The sequence below is a fragment of the Carassius gibelio genome, chromosome B22, assembly GCF_023724105.1.
Source record: "Carassius gibelio isolate Cgi1373 ecotype wild population from Czech Republic chromosome B22, carGib1.2-hapl.c, whole genome shotgun sequence".
Taxonomy (NCBI): Eukaryota; Metazoa; Chordata; class Actinopteri; order Cypriniformes; family Cyprinidae; genus Carassius; species Carassius gibelio.
In genome coordinates this window covers 18,062,948-18,082,508 of record NC_068417.1, presented here as the reverse complement: position 1 = coordinate 18,082,508, position 19,561 = coordinate 18,062,948, and the positions used below count along the sequence as shown (strand labels likewise).

Below are 19,561 nucleotides of genomic sequence, written 5' to 3'. Positions count from 1 at the left end.
TCATTTGAAGGTTTGATTTAAGTTTCATTTATTTTTTTGTTTGTTGACAAACGGCCACTACAGTAAACATTTTGCATAATAATTACTATAATACTATAATTACTCAGTATTAACGTTGAAGAACATGATGTACAATTTCGACATGGAAACCTTGTATAGATGGTGTCATTACACAATATACTGAACTAGCATATTTGCCAAATTTTAAGATCTTTAAAGTCTATTGAAAGTTTACACAAGTAGATTTTACGTAAAAAATTAATTAAATAAATAAATAAATAAATAAATCTTTAATGGAAAGTAATTTTAAACAAAGTATTAGATTAATCCCGTGTCTGGTATAACGCGCAGAAAAGGCAATATGCATAGATGTAGTAAAAACGTCGTCTCACGAGTGCTGAATGTAGGGCAACAACTACAGCCCTTTCGTGTCTTACATTTATACGTTGTTGCAATGTTGAGAGCACGCAGACGGCGCCGTAGCATTTTGTAAAAATGGAAAGTTGAACAGAATTTGCCACAACGTAGAAGTGATCCCTGGGAATTAGAACGGGTCTGCTGTGGAGAATAATGACACATAACCGGGAGGTGGCGGTAATGCTTTTGGAGCTCCCCCCTCTAAAACCAGGAAAATAAGACACTGGGATAGGCGGAACCAAGGGGCAAGGAACTCGACCGGAAGTTGAAGTCGGGCGGGGGCTGCCATCTTTTAGCAGAACTTCACTTGCGTTAGCATTTCCATTGACTCCCATTCATTTTGGCGTCACTTTGACAGCGAATAACTTTACATCTGAGGCGTTTAAAGACTCTGTTTGTCCATTATTTATTTCTAAAGATACACGACAATGTATAAAGTGCTCCATTACCTTCTATGTTACATTATGGCCCCGTATAAACAGTTTTTGTAAAAAATAGGCTAACGATTGCGTCATAACCACTCGGCTCTCTGTCGCATTACCGTACAGACAGGAGGAGAAGCTCGCAGGTAATTAACTTAATATGGGATACTGGCGTTACATTTTAAAATACTATACAAAATAATTAATCAGAATACTTACTCCTGCTCACTCACGACAAAGAACTCCCCGCTCGAGCTCGCCGTCTCTGCAAGATTAACGATGGCAGTTTTCACGCACAGGTACTAGAAGATTTACATCTGTCAGACAGGTTGCTGACGTCATCAAGCTTCGTTTGAGTCTGCGCGTCAGAAACGGAAGTGCTAAAAAACGCTAAAACTGGGCTTCATTTAGCTCAATTGAGTTCCAATGGGGTCGCTGTGTCCATTTCTTTTACTGTCTATGGGCGGAACTGGGACTACTACGCTGGACGAAGCGACACCAAATAACCTAATATTTAGCCCCGGAGTGCTTTTTGCCTGTAGGATCCCCGCCGGAAACCCCCTGGAAACGCGATTGGGATCGTTTAGAGTAGAAGTTGGGGGTTTGTTGTGACAACATGACAATCACTATCAGCTCGAAACAGAAAGTAGTAGCTTTTTGGCTTTGTTAAATCAGTAAGCCACAATGTCCATTAATTACTCCCAGTCGATATAATTTCTCTGCTGGCCTTTAAGTGACGTTTGTTAACATTTCGCGCTGTCGCGTGGATGTAGTTGAAACAACGAGTATTAATAATATCCGTCGAAATCAGCTGGAATCTTACACATTATGAAGAGCACGTACACACTCGTTCTAAGTTTGCTAATAATGTATGGTAAGTTATTTTATTTTTTTTTACTTTCGGTTTCATTCCCCTCCCCCAAACCTACTCCTAAACCTACCAATACTAGTGGGGTAATAATTTGGCGGGGGGTCAGAATTGGGCACAACACCGGAAAACCGCAAGGATAATCCTTCATCAGAGTGTCCTGCAGAGTTTAGCTCCAAACATAATTTAACACCCCTGAACCATCTTTCAAGCTTTTACTAGGTATACAGAAAGAGGCATGTTGGAGCTAAACAGATGTGATCTGGACTCCGGCCCTCCAAGGTCAATGCTGGTGAACCCTGCCTTAAATTAACCATGATTTTTAATACAAATAAAACAAACAAACAAACAAAAATAGTTATACTACAGTTAAAATATGGGAACCACAAATTAACAATGGGTTTGGTACACTAACCTGTTTAACCACGGAATTGATAGTTAAACTGGTTTCTACAAATTGAAATATATATATATATATATATATATATATATATATATATACACCACACAACCGGGTGTGGTGACTGCCAAAATGTTGTGTAGGTTATGAATAAATTATCTCGACCCATGTTGCTTTTGGCGTCTCAGGCAGAATGGAAGATGAACCAAGATGAGACAAGACTAATTGATCATGAATAAATCTTCAACCCAATTACCAGCAGCGTAGTATGAGTTCAATCTCTGAGAAACTGTTTCTGTTTGTTCTGCAGGAGTGTTTGGTGTTGAAACAGAAGAAGTGAAGTCAGTGTCAGTGATGGAGGGAGATTCTGTCACTCTGAACCCTGATCTTTCTAAAATACAAGGAATGGTCCTGCTTCTATGGAGGTTTGGAGACAAAGGTTCCACCATCGCTCAGATTGATGGAAATGATATCATATATGAAGATTATGAAGTATTTAGAGGCAGACTGCAGCTGCATCAGACTGGATCTCTCACCATCACAAACGTCAGAACCAATCACTCTGGACTTTATAAAGCAGAAGTCAGCCACAACACTGGAACCTCATATATTATGTTCAGGGTTACTGTCTATGGTGAGGATATTATTATTATTATTATTATTATTATTTTATTATTATTATTATTATTATATATTTTTTTTAATTATTAGATGTTTTCAAGTTTCTTTTTATGCATTACTCTAAAAGCGAAAGTTCACCCATAAATTAAAATTAGATCTGCTTACCCCCAGTGCATCCAAGATGTATGTGACTTTGTTTCTTCAGTAGAACCCAAATTATGAATCAATCAATAGATGGCAATGGAAACAGAATCTATGAGAGTAAAAAAAAAAACATGCACAGACAAATCTAAATAAAACCCTGCGGCAGTGCGGCTCGTGACAATACATTGATGTGTGAAGACACAAAACAACCAGTCTGTGTAAGAAACTGAACGTGCTTCACAGCACTCTATCTACATTCTCAATTAGGAGCGTCAATGGTCCACTTGAGAGATAGGTGACGGTAATGCACTTATAGGTCTGGAATCCGCCATAAAGCAGAAGAAGAAAAATGCCTCATGCTCTTGCTGCCGTGAAGAACATTCACAAGAGTTGTAACAGTTGCATGAATCGGAGGGTAAAAATAAAAATAAAAATACTGTTCAGTTTTTTGCACAGACCGATCGCATATCAATGTATCGTCATGAGCCGCAGTGTTTAATTTGGATTTGTGCATGGTTTTTTTTTTTTTTTTTTTTACTCTCATACATTGTTACCATTGCCATGCATTGTATGACTGAGAGACTGCAATGACTGGAGCTAAAAATCTTAATTTGTGTTCTACTGAAGAAACAAATCACCTACATGTTGGATGTCCTGGGGGTAAGCATATAAACATCAAATTTAAATTTTTAGGTGAACTATCCCTTTAATTAAAAGGATTCAAACTGCTGTTGTTCTGAATATCATCACAGGTGCAATTGAGCTGCAGGTGATCATGTGACTGACATTCAGAACAACAGCACGAAGAAAAGTGCTAGAATGAAATTTAATACAGAGGGGCTTACATTGATACAGTACACAGACATATATTTTGAGTTTCATTCCTTCAGCAACATTATTGAAACCATTAAAAGTGACTTTGCTTGGCTTGATGTATAGAGAAGAGGTTGTAATTCTATATTTTGAACACAAAAAAGTTCCTCTGTCATATAAAATTAGATGCCTCATATCAAACTCGCTTAGTAAGCCAGCTGTAACTGTTCTTCTTTTCAGACTGACTCTATTTTTACTTTATGACTTTTATTAAGCTGCATATGCCTTATGTAGTAACCATAATATGAACTAATCGACTGTAAAGCTTCATATTAGTGCCAGTAACCGTGTTTAGTGTATTTGTTTTCTGTCTGTGACTCCTGTAGAGTCTCCGTCTGTTATTGCTGGGGCTGAAACTGAATTGAAGCTCATGTCAGTGACGGAGGGAGATCCTGTCACTTTTCATGTTCCTCAAATACAAGGAGATGAGCTGATAGTGTGGAGGTTTGGAGATGAAGAAAAGCTCATAGCTAAAGCTGATATAGAGACCAAGAGCTCATCATTATATGATGAAACTGATGAGAGATTCAGAGACAGACTGAAGCTGGATCAGACTGGATCTCTGACCATCACAAACACCAGAACCACAGACTCTGGAGAATATAAAGTGAAGATCAGCAGCAACAAACAGACTTTATACAAGAGATTCACTGTTACTGTCAGTGGTGAGTAACTCAAGTTTTTTAAAGTAATGATTGTTTATCAGCTGTCTGTGAATAATTCAGATGTTGTGACTTTAAAGGATCAGATCACAAGAAAATTCAACCTTCCTTTAAAATAGAAAAGTTTCAGTGTATAGTGACATTATACACTAACTTTCAGAATTCAAAACATACAATAGTGTTAGTTATATATCAGACACACATTCACACTAATGACTGTCTCTGTTTATCATTACAGAACCAGGTCTGTCTGGAGGTGTTGTAGCAGGGATTATTGTTGGTGTTGGTGTTCTCCTGGTGACTGCAGCTGTTGGTGCTTTTTTTTATCGCCGCAAGAAAACTGAACTACATAATCAAAAGTGTAAGTATTACAGATGATACAGCAAGAAAGAGAAAAATGAACTATGTTGCCTGACAGTAGATTTAAATGTTAAATTCCACAAACTGCACATTAAAGGTGCTGTAGGGAACTTTTGTAAAAATATATTTTTTACATATTTGTTAAACCTTTCATTATGTCCTGACAGTAGAATATGAGACAGATAATCTGTGAAAAAAATCAAGCTCCTCTGGCTCCTCCCAGTGGTCCTATTGCCATTTGCAGAAAGTCATCCGCTCCCGGTAAGAAACAACCAATCAGAGCTGCGGTCCGTAACTTTGTTTGTGTTCAAAATGTAGAAAAATGTATGTTATAAGCGAGTACACCATGAATCCATTTTCCAAACCGTGTTTTTGGCTTGTCTTGAATCACTAGGGTGCACCTATTATAAGTGTTTATATCCGGACTATTTTAGATTGCTTCGGGGGTACCGCGGCGGAGTAACCCAGTACCTTTGTGATTCTTCATAGACATAAACAGAGAGAAGTAGTTCCGGCTACGATGTTCTTCCGCAAGACGCAAACAGTTCTGTTTATTAACCACTAGAGCGTCAAAAGTTCCCTACCGCAGCTTTAAGCTTTCATAGTAATAAGACTTAACTAGTTCACAAGTCATATGGAAATTTATTGTACATTTCTGGTGTTTCAAATATTATTTTTGATCTTTCTGAATGTCAACTCTCACTGCATGGAAAAGAGCTGCATGAAGACTCTTTAATAGGGGTGTAATGGTATGTGTATCGTGTACCGTACGTTTCACGGGCAAACTTCAAATGGAAGTGATCATCCCTATCACCTTGGAGTGGAGAGTAGTTTGGAGTGAGCAGGGCAAGTGTGTGCCATCATGTAGTCGTTTGGAATCCACTTGGCAGAGGGAGCGACAATTTCCTCATCTTCATCTGGCATGTTCCCGTGAGAAGGCAACATGGTGTCCGTCAGCAGATGTTGCTGTTTTAATGAATGATCTAGTCACTCCAAACTAGTCTCCACCCCAGGGTGATAGGGATGATCACTTCCATTTGGAATTTTCCTGTGATTTGTATGGTACACTATACACGTATAGTTACACCCCTACTCTTTGATATCTAGCCATACAAGTTTGGAAGAAGATGGGGAGTAAATAATGACATATGTTTAGTAATTTGATTTGTTTTATATCAGTGTTTCTGTCTTTTTCATCTGTTCATTAACATATAATATGTTAATTTCTCTGTCTATGTGCTCCTGTGACATGAAGCAAAAATCTCTGAAACACTAAATGAAACATGTAAGTATTACAGTTGATAGAGCCAGAAAAGTGAATGTGTGTACACTCAGAAAAAAAAAAAAAGGTACAGAAGTTGTTACGGGGGGCGATACTTTTTCAGAATGCACATTTTTATACCTAATCTTTCCATACTGATACATGAAAGGTTCATATTAGTACCTAAAGTTCATTGTCAGTAGTTTTATATTATAAATGTTCTCCTTCTGTTTGATTTAGTGTAATAGTTAATGAATTGTGTGCTTGTCCAGTATTGAGCTGTATGACAGTGATATCTTTGAATTAAATTCTGAATATTTGTTTAAACTACTGAATTTCCAACAACTACATTTAGATCTGTGTTTGATTGTCTTTTTTTATTATTAGGCGTTGAGCATTAATAATTTTCACTGTCTGTTGTGTTGTACTATTGAAGCTCACAGAAATAGATAATTTCAGCAGCAGTTGACATAAAGTCATAGTCCTTTGCTCTGTTATCTTGAGTTTTATCTGGTGTGTGACTTACAAATACATTTATTTGTTATCCATCTTTGTTTCTATTTCTTTGTTTTGCTGTGACATGAAGCGGTGATCTCTGGAAAACTAAAGCTAATGTGTAAGTATTGCGTCTAAAACTGAACAAAAACTACATATTATTGAGTTATACATATCAGTTTTTTTTAAATAACTTCTGGTGTTAATGCATGTTTATTTTGTACTATAACTAGTAGTAAAGAGGAAGAGATGATCGGTTCACTTGTGCGTCTCACTGCAGTCTGTCTTGACACATTAAAGAACATCAGAATTACATTAATAGTTTGAATTTTTTGATAAAATTGACAAAATCGGGAAGAATTAGACAGGACAGGAGACTTGCTATAGTTAAATTTTATTCAGTCAATGTTATTTGATTCAAACTTTTAGGCTATTTATTTATTTTCAAAACCTGCATCTGAATAAGTATTTAGATATTTTTACAGACCTATTATTGTAGCTCAGAGGCAAAATGACTGATTATTAATAAAAAAGTCATGCAGATGATGAAAATATTAATAGAAGAATATGACGAATCACATTATTCTCAGTGTTTCCGATGTTTATCTGTTTATCTGTTCCCTTATGATCTCCTCATTTCTGTTTCTATGTGCTGCTGTGACGTGAAGCCGAGATCTCCACACAACTAAAGCAAATGAGTAAGTTGAATTTAATAAAAAAACATCATAGATGTGACACTTAACTGAAGTATAAAATATATAAAAGAATATTTACTTGTTATGTGATAAGTATTATAATTGACAATTAACAATAAAGACCTTATAGTTAATTTTCGGTAATGCATTTGCTAACATTATCTAACAATGATTAAGACATTTGTTTTAGTTGGTTAATACAGTTTTAACAATCTGTTTCTATTGCTGCGGTTACATGAAGCGGAGGACTGTGAAAAAGAATTGTGTAAGTATTAAAACTGATACAACAAGAGTTTTATTGTGCAAAAATAGTTCTTAAATGTACAATGACAACAAAGTTGGTAACAGTATATTTTGTTTGCATTAATGTCACTACATTTAGAAGAGAAAACTTATATTTTTACTCTGACCATTCACGTTACTTTGTTCAATGTTATGTTTAGGGTGGTTAAATGTTGCTACAGTAACAGACTGGAGTGCCATGTGCTACAATTTACACTATGTACTTATACACTATTTTAAGATTAATTATGTTTTTAGTAATCAGAGTTGAATAGCCCCTCTCCCTCTGCTATGTAGTTAAAGCTGTGAATGAGTGCTTGAAGTGTCCAGTGAAAGTTATTTTTAAAAGTAATGTTACTATATTGCATTACTCTCTAAAAAAGTAACTGATTACATTACTTTGTTACATTTTATGAAAAATTATTGTTACATTATTTTTGCATTGATTTTCTTTTTTTAATATACAGATATCTATTTTGGCAAATGTAAAAGCGCTTTCTAGTTTTCTAGTTGCGTGTGTTTTTTTTTTTTCATTGGCAGTTAATTTAATTCTCTCATTGCGTAGAAAACATAAAAAGTCTCAAGGTTATGCATGTAACCATTGTTCCTCAAGGGAATGAGATGCTGTGTTGAAACCCTATGGGGATTGCCTTTTGGGTGAGCGACTCATAATATCATGTGCAATCTGTCCAATGGAAGGGCATGACATCACAGGCGGGGTGACATAATGACCAGGAAGTTATAAAAATACTTGCAGCACAGCTGGCATCAGCTTCGAGTAGAGAAGCAAGCACTGGCAGGGATGCCGGGAGTATGGCATCAAGAGGCAGCATCTCGTTCCCTTGAGGAATCATGGTTACATGCGTAACCTTGAGACGTTCCTCTTCAGGAACTCCAGCTGCGTTGAAATGCTATGGAAAACGAGGTGCCCACGCTGCCAGACTTCCAAATCCCTGCCTTTTGTGTATCATGTATCCGAAGGGCACAGCTAAGGCGATAGAACAGAAGAGACGGGAGTGGCTCGCATATCTAGATCATAAAATCTAACAAAGGAGTGGGTCTTAGATGCAGGAAAGCCCCACTTGGGGGGACCATAGTACACAAGCAAGTGGTCCGACTTTCTCCACAGGGCAGCTCTGTGAATGTATGTGTCCAGTGCTCAAACTGGACACATACAATAAACCTTTTCCTGGTTGGGCTTCTGAAAGGGAGGAGAGCAAAAGGCCTGCAGCACTATAGGTTGTGGTGTGACAGAGGGAACTTTTGGAACATAACACACTCGATGGTATAAAAACACATTGGCCATGCTGGGCACAAAGTTGAGGTAAGTAGGGGCCACTGAGAGGGCCTGGAGTTCTCCATCTCTCTTTAGAGAAGTAATAACCAGCAGGAAGGCAGTCTTAAGGGTCAAATGTCAATCTGATATATCTTGAATCGGCTCGAATGGTGCTTTACAGATAGCCTCTAATACCACAACCAAGTCCCAGGGGGGAACATGGGAGCGCACTGGAGACCACAGGGGCACCGTTTAGGAAATATGTCACTAGGGGGTGTCTACCCACTATCTGGCCACCTAAGGGGACATGCTTGGCCACAATGGCCACCACGTAAACTTTTAAGGTGGAGTGTGTTAACCGTGTAGATAACCTGGCTTGCAGAAACTCCAGAACTGTACAGACTGGGCAGTTAACAGGGTCAAGCTGGTGATCTCTGCACCATGAGGTGAAGAGTTTCCACCTCTGGGTGTACAGTTTCCTCATTGAGGGAGCTCTGGATTGGAGGATGGTCTCAACCACCTCGGTTGAGAGACTGGATGCTATGACTCTCTCCGGGGCCACACCCACAGTTTTCATAACTCTGGTCGATGTTGAATTATCATGCCCTGCACCTGTGAAAGTAGATCTTTCCTGATCGGAATCTCCCATGGAGAATAGATAGAAGACAGACCCCGTTCCAGCATTTTCTCGCTAGAACTCCCGGGATCAGAGCGATCGGGGGAAAAACATACAGATGAAGCCTCGGCCCATCTGTACCATAGCTTCCAGTCCCAGAGGAGCTGGATGAACTAGAAAGAACCAGAGGGGACATTGCGATGTCTCTTGAGTCACAAAGAGGTCTACCTGAGCTTTGCCAAAACTCTCCATATCTGCTTTACCACCTCTGGCTTAAGCTTCCATTCCCCGGGCCTCGGCCCCTGTCTGGACAGTTTGTCTGCTCCTACATTGAGATTGCTAGAAATATGTACTGCTCTGAGTGAGAGGAGTTTGTCCTGGGACCACACAAGGATCTAGTCCGCCAGCTTGTACAGGGATCAGGAATGCAGACCTCCTTGGTGGTTGATGTTTTCGGTGCGCACCAACACATGGTGACTTCTCAGGTCTGGAAGTAAATATTTTAATGCTCAATAAACAGCTAGCATCTCTAGACAATTGATATGCCATGTCAGATGGCCACCACTCCACAGACCATTGGCAGGGTGGCCACTCATTACCGCACTCCAGCCGGTGAGGGACATGTCCATCACTAGCATTACATGGCGACATGGAGCTCCCAGCACCGGGCCCTGATTCACATGTCTAAGGCACAGAGGCATCAATGTGTGACCTTGATATTTCGAAGTGATTTCCCCCTCTGGGAAAATGTCTTGGTCTTGAGCCACCACTGTAGGGATCTCATGTACAGCAGGCCAAAATGTATCACGTTGGACGCAGCTACCATCAGACCCAACAATCTTTGAAACTGATTGACAGTGAGTGACTGGCCTTCTCTGACTCTCTTGACTGATCGACTCGATACGAGCAAGGGACAGACGTGCCTGCATCGTGGTCAAATTTCACACTACGCCTAGATTAGTGGTCCTCTGTATTGGAGAAAGTACACTGTAACAAATTAAACCTGTCTTTAAGTCCAATTGTTAACAAATAATTATTTTTTGGGTTAATCTTGATATAAACAGTTTAATCACAATAAATTCAATAAATGATGTGCAAACCATAATACTTCTGATGATCAAAGAATGTATTACTCAACATATATTCTTCCAGAAACATTGTTAAACCTTACAGCCCACTAAGCACTACAATGAGAGCTACCTGATTGATTTGAATCCAAAAAGGCATATCAGTCCAAGAGTCTTATCAAGGTGCAGATATCCAAATTCCATCAATCAGAGTTCACAACAAAGCAATAATCCAAAAATGATATTATAATCCCCACGAAAAGGAAGGAGTAAAAGAGGACAAAAAAACTGGTTCAGTCTCACCCACGTTCTCTTCTTAAGGATCTCTAGACCCCACCTACAAGGTTACAGGAAAAGGGAAAAATGATCCACAAATGACCCCATTCCGAGAAAACATCCTTGTTCATTGAGATTTAGGCCTCAGTTCCTCAATCTAAGTATTCCTTCAAACACTGTCCCGATATATCTTACAACCATTGGCGCTGGCCCTCGTCAGAGCAAGCCGCTTTCCAGCATGTTTGTTTGCCCGCCTCTCCAAGCTCCTCTAAAACTCAGTGTGCCATCACCCCTTAAAAAACCCAAAATGGCCACCCCCTTTCTTCCTTCAGCTGGGCCTTTTAGAATAAAAGTCCCTCATATTCCAACTCAATATATCCCCTTTTCCCATCCACAAAACAAATAATATAGACACATGTAAATAACCTTAACAAAACAAAACAATTATCACTGCATTATTAGAAATGTTTGAATTGATTTAAACATCTGAAATTGACCTTATTCCTTTTTTTTGTGTCACAACACTTTTCTTGCTGTTCAGTCTCAAACCCAGCTCCCCCATGTAGGTCGCTCTGATGTTCTGATTAAGCTCAAATCAACCAATTATCTATATAATTTAGTATGAGGATGCCCTGCAGTCGCAGCGGAACCAGAGTCACATCTACACACTTCATAAACGTGTGGGGTGATTGTGCAAGGCCGAACGGAAATACTCTATTGGTATGCTTCACCCCCGAAAGCATGCCTCAGAAACTTCCTGTGTTGTGGAAGAATTTGACATGGAAGTATGCGTTGTTGAGCTCTATCATGACAAACCAGTCCTCTGACCTGATTTGAGATACAAAATGTTTGATGCTGAGCATTTTGAACTTCAGCCTCATAACTGATTGATTTAACTGACACAGATCTATGATCGGACGCAACTCCCCATCCTTCTTTGGAACTATGAAACACCGGGTTTAAAATCTGGATTGCCTGTCTTGAGGAGGGACCACCTTGATGGCCTCCGTCCTAAATAGGGTATTTAATATTTGTTCCATAACCAGATCATGCTCGGGACCGAAACAGAAAGTGTCAATCCCTCTCCCTGGGGGGAAGAAACTGTAGAGCGTACTTCCGCACCCAGGGATTGGGCGCTGGATCTGGCAGATGAGGAAGGAGATAGGGACTCAACTGTCTCCATTCCCTGTAACAGATCCACCTTCAAACCCCACACTTGCAATTGCCTTTCTTCCTCAGCAGAATGCTGGCAAAGGCTCCCTTAAAAATAACTCTGAATGCATTACTTCACAAGTTACATTAAAAAAAAACTAATCAATAATGTAAATTGTTACTGCAATGCGATACCCCCAAAACTATGTCTACCATTACACTTTTTTTTTCAACATTCCAATTATTATTATTATTATTTTTTATTTTTTCTTTATTAAGTGTTTCTGATATTTAAAGTGCAGTTTATTTTTAATATGTTATTATTATTATTTTTTATTTTTAGTCATAGTTCAATAAGAAACTAGCCGGTTAACATACAACATTACTATAAGTTAAGATGTGACATACTGTTTTATTAATACAGTTATTTACATGATTAAGTGATTATTGAAGTACCAAAGGATGACAGTATCTTCATGTTCATTTGTTTCTATGTACTGCTGTGACACATGAAGCTGAGATATCTGAACACCATCAAACATGTAAGTATTACAGCTGATATAACCAGAGAAAAATAAGCTTTATTGTGCCACAGTAGTCTAAATGTATAATATGATTTTTCATCATCAGTAATTATATATTATAAATGTTCTAAATATAAGTTTACATGACATGGTAAATGCTGTGGAAGTACTGTTCACATTCATTTACATTAATGATGGCCTCAACTTATGTTTACACATACACCTTTACTGTAATTCTGATTTTCTGAACTCTGTCCTTCAATCTATCAGTATTGATCTAATCTAATACAACTTACCTGAACAATCTAATCAAGGTCTTCAGGATTACTAGCAAGCTACGGGCATGTAAGTTTGATCAGGGTTTGAGCAGGAGAGTAGGTTTCGAGGAACAGAGTTGAGAAACCATGCTGTAATTGTTACTGATCATAAATATAAAATCAAACAGATGATGAAGTGGTTATAAGAAGCATGTTTATCTGTTCTTTCACTTATAATTTCCTCATTTCTGTTCCTATGTGATGCTGTGACATAAAGTGAAGATCTCTGAAAATCTAAAGGAAATGTGTAAGTTTTACAGCTCATACAGACAGAAAAATAAACTTTATTGTGCTACAGTTTAAATAGATAATATTTCACTATATTTTACTATTAATTCTGCTTGTGTTTGATTTAGTGCAATCATACATGAAATGTTTGATGGTCCAGTAGTTTCTGTCATGTTTATCTGATAACCTAATTTATATCCTCATTTCTCTTTGTCTATATGCTACTGTGACGTGAAGTGGATATATCTGAACAACTAAAGCAAATGTGTAAGTACTACAGCTGAAGCAGCAGGAGAAAATGAGATTTATTGTGCTACAATAGCAAATAAATATACAATATCGTTTTTTTTTTTTTTACTTTTGTTTGATTTAGCATGGTATTGAGTATTGAGCTGCATGACATTAATATACTGGTCACTGTTAGGATTGGTTAATGTCATTGCATTGGAAAATGTGTTACAAAACCACAATTTCCACAAAAAATTGATTAAATTGTTAACTCACGGCTTGTGATGCAGCTGCTGCTTCATCTTTCAACGGAGTTTCTTACAAGCTCTCCATAACACTGGCTCATTTACGAATCAAAATGGACAGAAGAAGCATAATCCTTCGATGCAATCCAGGATGTCATTGAAAATTTACCATTTACTTGTTCCTGATGTTGGGATCTTTTTTTATGTCTGCAGAGACACAAACAAGCTGTTAAAACTGGATGCATGCGTCAAAGTGAACGTTCATTGTTGACGTCTCGGTGATTACAATTAGTTCCATTTTCCTTTTTGCCACTGTTGCTGTTTTTTCAGCTAAAACTTTCCACACTGCAATTGCTTCAGCCACAGCTTTGTTTCTTTTGACTGAGTAGATGCTAGAATGAGTTGAACTGCATTTTGATTGATGACCGTGGTCTTCATAAGGAACCTGTTGAGTCCAAGTTCAATCCAACATCAGGCCAAGGTTCTTCTTCTCTTCATCTGCTGCTAGCCTACTCATTTTATCTTAGTGCTCCTCTAACAATGAATCCCCAAAATGATACACATTCTTCAGTCCTGTGTCACAAGTGTTCAGGAGGTTTGGTGGCTCCTGCCATTTCTATAAAGAATCACTCTTCAAGTCTGGGGGGGATAGACTTTGTACTTTTACACAGGATTTCCTTCAAGGCGTGTTCCTACATTTTGTCGTTCTTTATCTTTTCTTGGCTTCCTGCAAGCAGACTGGAGGTCACCATTAATATAACGTTAAAGGAAGAGGCCCATTATGTTTGCTGTTTGCAGTAAACGGAATGTCTGTACATTCCATTCATGCAGCCCTCGACACACACAGACAGATGCATGCTTATAGCAGTAGATTAACTTGATGTATAAATGGCTATATTCACATTTATTATATTTGATTAATTTATATGTTAAGCAATAGAAATCTTCTACAGAGACTGCATTTGATGTATCTCTTCTGTTTACCTGCTATATTCTCCTTAATATCTTGGAAAGCCTCATCCAACAATATTTTCTTGCCTAGTCTTGCATTATACATCCATTAATATGTTGTATTTACATGGTATATTAATTACATATATTTGTTAGTGTTTAAGCAATGAAGAGGTTACTCTAGAATAGCAAGAGTGTTAAACAGATACACTTACAGAAAGGGAGGGATATTTACAAGTTTTAATGATGTAAAATAATTGGTTTTAATGACCTATAAGCACGTGTAAAGCAATATCATTTCATTTTTGGGTGAACTAGTCCTTCAATAGTGTTTCTGTCATGTTTCTCTGTTCATTCTCTTCAAATCTCCTCATTTCTGTTTCTATCTGCTGCTGTGACATCAAGCGAAGGACTGTGAAAAAAAATTGTGTAAGTATTAAAACTGATATACAGAGACAAATTAGCTTTTGTGCTACAATTTACAGTATAGCTGTCCATGTACAGTATATATGAAAATGCTTAGGCATTTACTGTTTCTGTAAAATAATAATAATAATAATAATAAGGTCAGAGAAATGGAACTGTTCATTCACTCATATCTTCTTGTTTCTGTTTCTATGTGCTGCTGTCACATGAAGCCCAGATCTCTGAACGACTGAAGCAAATGTGTAAGTATTGCATCTGATACAACGAGAGAAAAAATGCTAAAGTATAGAGTTAATGTAACCCTGATATAAAAATGTCATGGATGTGATGCATCAACTGAATTTAAAATGTATATAAATTAACATCAACCAATAAGTGCTGTGGATGTCTGTTGTTAAGTCATGCAGATGATGAAGTGATGATTAGACGCAAATTAAGAGTCATACAGCATCTTCCCAATGTTTTTGTTCATCTGATCACTCACTAGTTCTGTGTTTCTGTGTGCAGCTCTGACAAAGAAAGGGGAGACCTCTGAACAGGAAACACGTAAGTATTACAACTGATACAGCGAAATGAGTTTGATAAGAGAAGTTAAACAAGAATTAGACCGTGCTGTGTAAAGTGTAAAAACAGTAGTCAGATCATTACAGCCCTTTGCAGGCATTTGATATAATACATAATGTTACATTAGTTATGATTATATTGTTTTATTACATTATGTATTTGTCCTATTTTGTTCGATAAAACCATATGATTATTTGATTTGGACATTACCATTATTATTGCCATATTGCTATTATTTTAAGTCATTTTGAAATCTATTGTTTGATTAATTTGTCTGAAAATTATCAAAAAAGAACAAAAAAAAAAAAAAAAAGATTACTCAATTACCATAGAAAAAAGGTTAGTTATAGCTGTAACATTAGTGTACTTAAATTATACTTTTACTATGATACATTATTCCAGACCATTTATTTAAATGTGTGAGTAAAACATCTGGAATTGCTAGTGATGTCTCACATAGACAAACCTTTGAGCATGAACATATAAAACATAGGTTGTTTATTCAAGATCGGCATGCTAATGCTAATAAAAAAACAGGTGAATCAAACACATATCTGATGTGAATAGCTTGGGGATGCTCATTTCCACACCTGACAACTGTTAACTGATAAGATTAGAATATTAAATTAATATAAAAAACAATGAATGAAATGAAACAAAATGAAAACACATACCATGTATTTTATGATGCCTTTTTTACAGCATTGTATCTTCACATAGAATACAGAAGAAGAAAACAGGTTTTTCACCTGACAGTATGTGTGTTTCCAGGTACTGATGTCACAAAAGAAGATGCAACAAGATCAGAGATGGAGAAAGATGAAAGGGAAAAGTTCATTTTGGTTGAAGATACTGCTTTAAGTCAAGCGATTGGAGGGCCACCTGATGCTGATGGGAGAATCAGAGAGAGACAGGGCAAGAGCCTTGTACTCCGTGACACTGGTACTGAACATACTGCAGTTCTTTCCATTTAATATTTTAATGTAACAAGTGTTTCTTCATTTATACACTAGCGTACACGTGCGCTTTAGAAAGCTTCATCTTTATCCACCGTCTGCTCTGTTTATAGAATTCCAAAAGTCCATCTGTACAGTGATAAACAGGGAAATAATATTCAATTCTGCAGTAAAGCAGCTCTAAAAATGATTGAAAAGAAGTTCAAATATTCCGTCATGTTTGCAAAGGTGATTTACATTAACTCCACCCATTAGTGCCTGTTTGGGATGAATGCAAAAAAAAAAAAAAAAACACTTTATCCATAACATCAGTGGCCTTGGGAGTAAGACACAAGACAATAAATGGTCAAGTTGAAAATCATTAAATGCCTCAAAAGATCAATGTGAACTTTACTTTTAAGTTCAGACTTGATCTCCAGATCTTCTTTCTTTAAAATGTCTGATTGACTCTGTGTTTCCTTTTATAATCAACATGAAAAGGAGTGAATGTAGAAACATCTGTTATTAGTGGAACGAGAAACAGAAGAAGAGTTCAGTTTATTGGTATAGACAAGCACTTTGCTGTCTCCACTATTATTTTGTTGTTGTTGTTCCATCTCTTTAGTTTTATTTTCTACTATGAAACAGCAGCCAGGGCCGATGTTGCCACCTTGTGGAATAACTGTTTAATCTAAGACCAAGACCGTTTGCATGACCAAGACACTAAGGCCCAATCCCAATTCTATTTTATACCCCTTCCCCTACCCCTCCGCCTACCCCTTCCCCTTGTCCCTTAAAACAGAGTGTCAAGGGGTAGGGGAGAAGATATTCCCCTAAGGATTGGGACACCACTACCATGACATCACACGTCATCATCATTCGTCATCTAGCTCTTACAATACACACATATACTGGTGTGCTGTTGTGCATTAGAGCCTTTAATTATCATTCTGTATTAATGAGCTGCTTACTGACACACTTGTCAAAATTCTCTGTGCTGCCCCACAACTTTTATTAAATACAGTTTAAATACTGAATCGCTACATTATATTTTCCAGTGACGAGAGGATACAGTCGCTGTTTTTAAGTAAACTAACTCTAAATAGATCTCTCTCTCTCTCTCTCTCTCTCTCTCTCTCTATTGAATAGGCAATATTTGAGAAAATGTTTTAGTGATTTCTAATTATTGGGGGGATTAGTTTACAGCAGTTATCGCCCTGATCAGACATATGCTGTGCCACTATCATGCAGTCTGTAATATGACGTTAGCAAATATTAGCGGTTTTTTGCAAACATTTCTTTGCGTAATATGACCATTAATATGAACTCACAATTGAATGTAACATAAAACAAATGATTACTTGTCGTTAAAATATTTATTTGTGCCAAAAAAGCTTACATTTATGTGTCTTATTGTTCGCTGTAGCAGCCATGTTGCCAAGATAATTCATACCCCTTCGTATGAAGTGTGGTCCCGAAAAATCTTCGTTTTAAGGGCTATCTGGCCCTTCCCCTTACCCCTACCCCTCCAACCAAAAGAAAATCGAGACACCCCTACCCCTTCACGTGAATGCGCGAAACGGAGGGGTGGGGGAAAGGGGAAGGGCTAAGGGGTAGAATTGGGATTGGGCCTAAAAATATTTTTTCTTCTTTTTTAGTTTGGGAGATTTTTTTTATTATTTAAGGGTTATTTTTGTTTTGTTGGCCATTGGTGCGATTGTTAAATTATTATTAAATTAATGACAATGTTCACAAACGCATGATTCTATGTATTAAATAAAGCAAATTGAGGCTTAACTGTGTCTTGCACTGAAATTATGTTCCTGTGGAGACGAGTGGTTGTTGAACAAGCCTACTTTACTGAGTAAAGACTACATCTAAACTCTTCTTTTTTATGTATTCAGAATCTGTCTGTTAGTAAACTTTTTTTTTTTTTTTCAATGCAAATGTGATCAAAATCAGAAGTTATTTCTCCACCCCCTGAGTAACGCTATTATCTTGTCAAGGACAGAAGCCCGAATTCAAGGCAAGTTCACTCTTTTTTTGTTTTTTTTTTGTTTTAGGTCTTCCTGAGAAGATTGTTTTCATAGTTAGACACATAGCCAGCAGCGCTAGCTTTATAGTTGCTGCTATTAAGACTATTAAAAATACAGAAAAAACAAATGAAACTATCCTACTGAAAATGGTGCTGTTACAGTAAGTTATGATCGTTATGTGAACATGTGAAAGATCTTTAAAGCAGTTAACGTTACCTAAAACGATTTAAGAATGATTGTAGACTGCAGCTAACGTGCTCAATGGTATGCTAACGTTATATACACACACATACATACATATACATATATACATATACACACACACACACACACACACACACATATATATATATATATATATATATATATATATATATATATATATATGTATGTATATATGTATATATGTCTATTTTTGTAATGAACCTGACTTATCCAGGAGGGGAAAAATAAATGCTAAAAACAACAGCAGGAGAACGAGAAAGAGAGCACCAGGCAAATAAAATAAAGGGAAAAAAAGCATCATCAGTGAATGGGAGAGAAACTGAGGCAGAAGAGGGAAGGAGCAATGTAAAATCAGACTTTTAGAGAGAGAGGGAAAAACAAGCAGTCCAGTAATACTAAGACAGAGAACAACAGAGAGAGCAAAGGTAAGAATCAGTCAGTCAGTCAGAATTGGTTAGTTTTGAGCTACAGAGGTAGTGAGCTAATAATAAGAAACTTTTCAGAATTTGTTGCATTTTTATTTTTTACATTGTATATTTAAATATAATGTTTAAATATGTATTTTTTCCAAATGTATTTTTTTCTCCAGACAGGTGACAAGGTAGATGCAGCAGGGTCTAGGGTCTTACCAGACAAACCAGTGGGGAGCCAGTGCCTGCACCTACCAGTTTACAAATTAAAGAGCTGGGGGCTACTCAGAAAAGAAGAAACGGGAAACGTGTCTCAGATAGAGAGTATTATAAGTCTGTGTTTTAAAAAATGACATTTTTTTGTGATTTATATATAGTCAGTGAATAATTTTTCAATGATTATTAAACTTTATGAATTATTTTTGCATTTTTTAAATCCTTAAAATGCCTTAATTTTTACAAATATTAAGCCTTAAAGGTCAAATAGTCAACAATTTAATTGATGGGGTCTTAATTATAACAATAAACGTTAGCATGTTATTTCAGCCATACTGAAAGCCATTTTACCTGGCCCACGTGGCCTTT

The 19,561-nt window shown here is 37.1% G+C and overlaps 3 protein-coding genes across 5 annotated transcripts in view; 1 reads left to right on the top strand and 2 right to left on the bottom strand.

Moving 5' to 3' along the window:
* Window positions 1–14,358, bottom strand: part of LOC127988501 (uncharacterized) — a 34,965-nt gene extending 20,607 nt beyond the window's left edge. The window contains exon 1 of the mRNA XM_052591301.1: window positions 13,461–14,358. The gene's annotated coding sequence lies outside the window, so the exon portion shown is untranslated. The remainder of the gene's footprint in view (window positions 1–13,460) is intronic.
* Window positions 1–19,561, bottom strand: part of LOC127988517 (SLAM family member 8-like) — a 52,807-nt gene that overhangs the window by 23,412 nt on the left and 9,834 nt on the right. The window lies entirely within an intron of this gene.
* On the top strand, window positions 1,270–19,354 carry LOC127988487 (uncharacterized). 3 transcript variants are annotated; one of them, XM_052591268.1, is made up of 16 exons: window positions 1,270–1,713; window positions 2,418–2,741; window positions 4,072–4,410; window positions 4,646–4,768; window positions 6,023–6,052; window positions 6,615–6,644; window positions 7,192–7,221; window positions 7,460–7,483; window positions 12,403–12,429; window positions 12,946–12,975; window positions 13,194–13,223; window positions 14,786–14,809; window positions 15,019–15,048; window positions 15,314–15,352; window positions 16,142–16,312; window positions 19,156–19,354. In XM_052591268.1, exons 1-16 carry the CDS (start codon window positions 1,668–1,670, stop codon window positions 19,161–19,163), a joined length of 1,305 nt encoding a protein of 434 aa, XP_052447228.1. In that variant the 5' UTR covers window positions 1,270–1,667; the 3' UTR covers window positions 19,164–19,354. The 3 variants fall into 3 exon arrangements, with proteins under 3 accessions (XP_052447228.1, XP_052447227.1, XP_052447226.1); XM_052591267.1 differs by lacking the exon at window positions 19,156–19,354 and adding an exon at window positions 18,268–18,345; XM_052591266.1 differs by lacking the exon at window positions 19,156–19,354 and having other exon boundaries at window positions 16,142–18,102.

Bases quoted from the DNA above. Each gene is read 5' to 3' on its own strand.
- LOC127988487 (XM_052591266.1), top strand. From the start codon at position 1,668: ATGAAGAGCACGTACACACTCGTTCTAAGTTTGCTAATAATGTATG. The intron at 4,411-4,645 runs GTGAGTAACTCA...TTATCATTACAG, and splicing joins ATTCACTGTTACTGTCAGTG to AACCAGGTCTGTCTGGAGGT. The intron at 15,049-15,313 runs GTAAGTATTGCA...TTCTGTGTGCAG, and splicing joins TGAACGACTGAAGCAAATGT to CTCTGACAAAGAAAGGGGAG.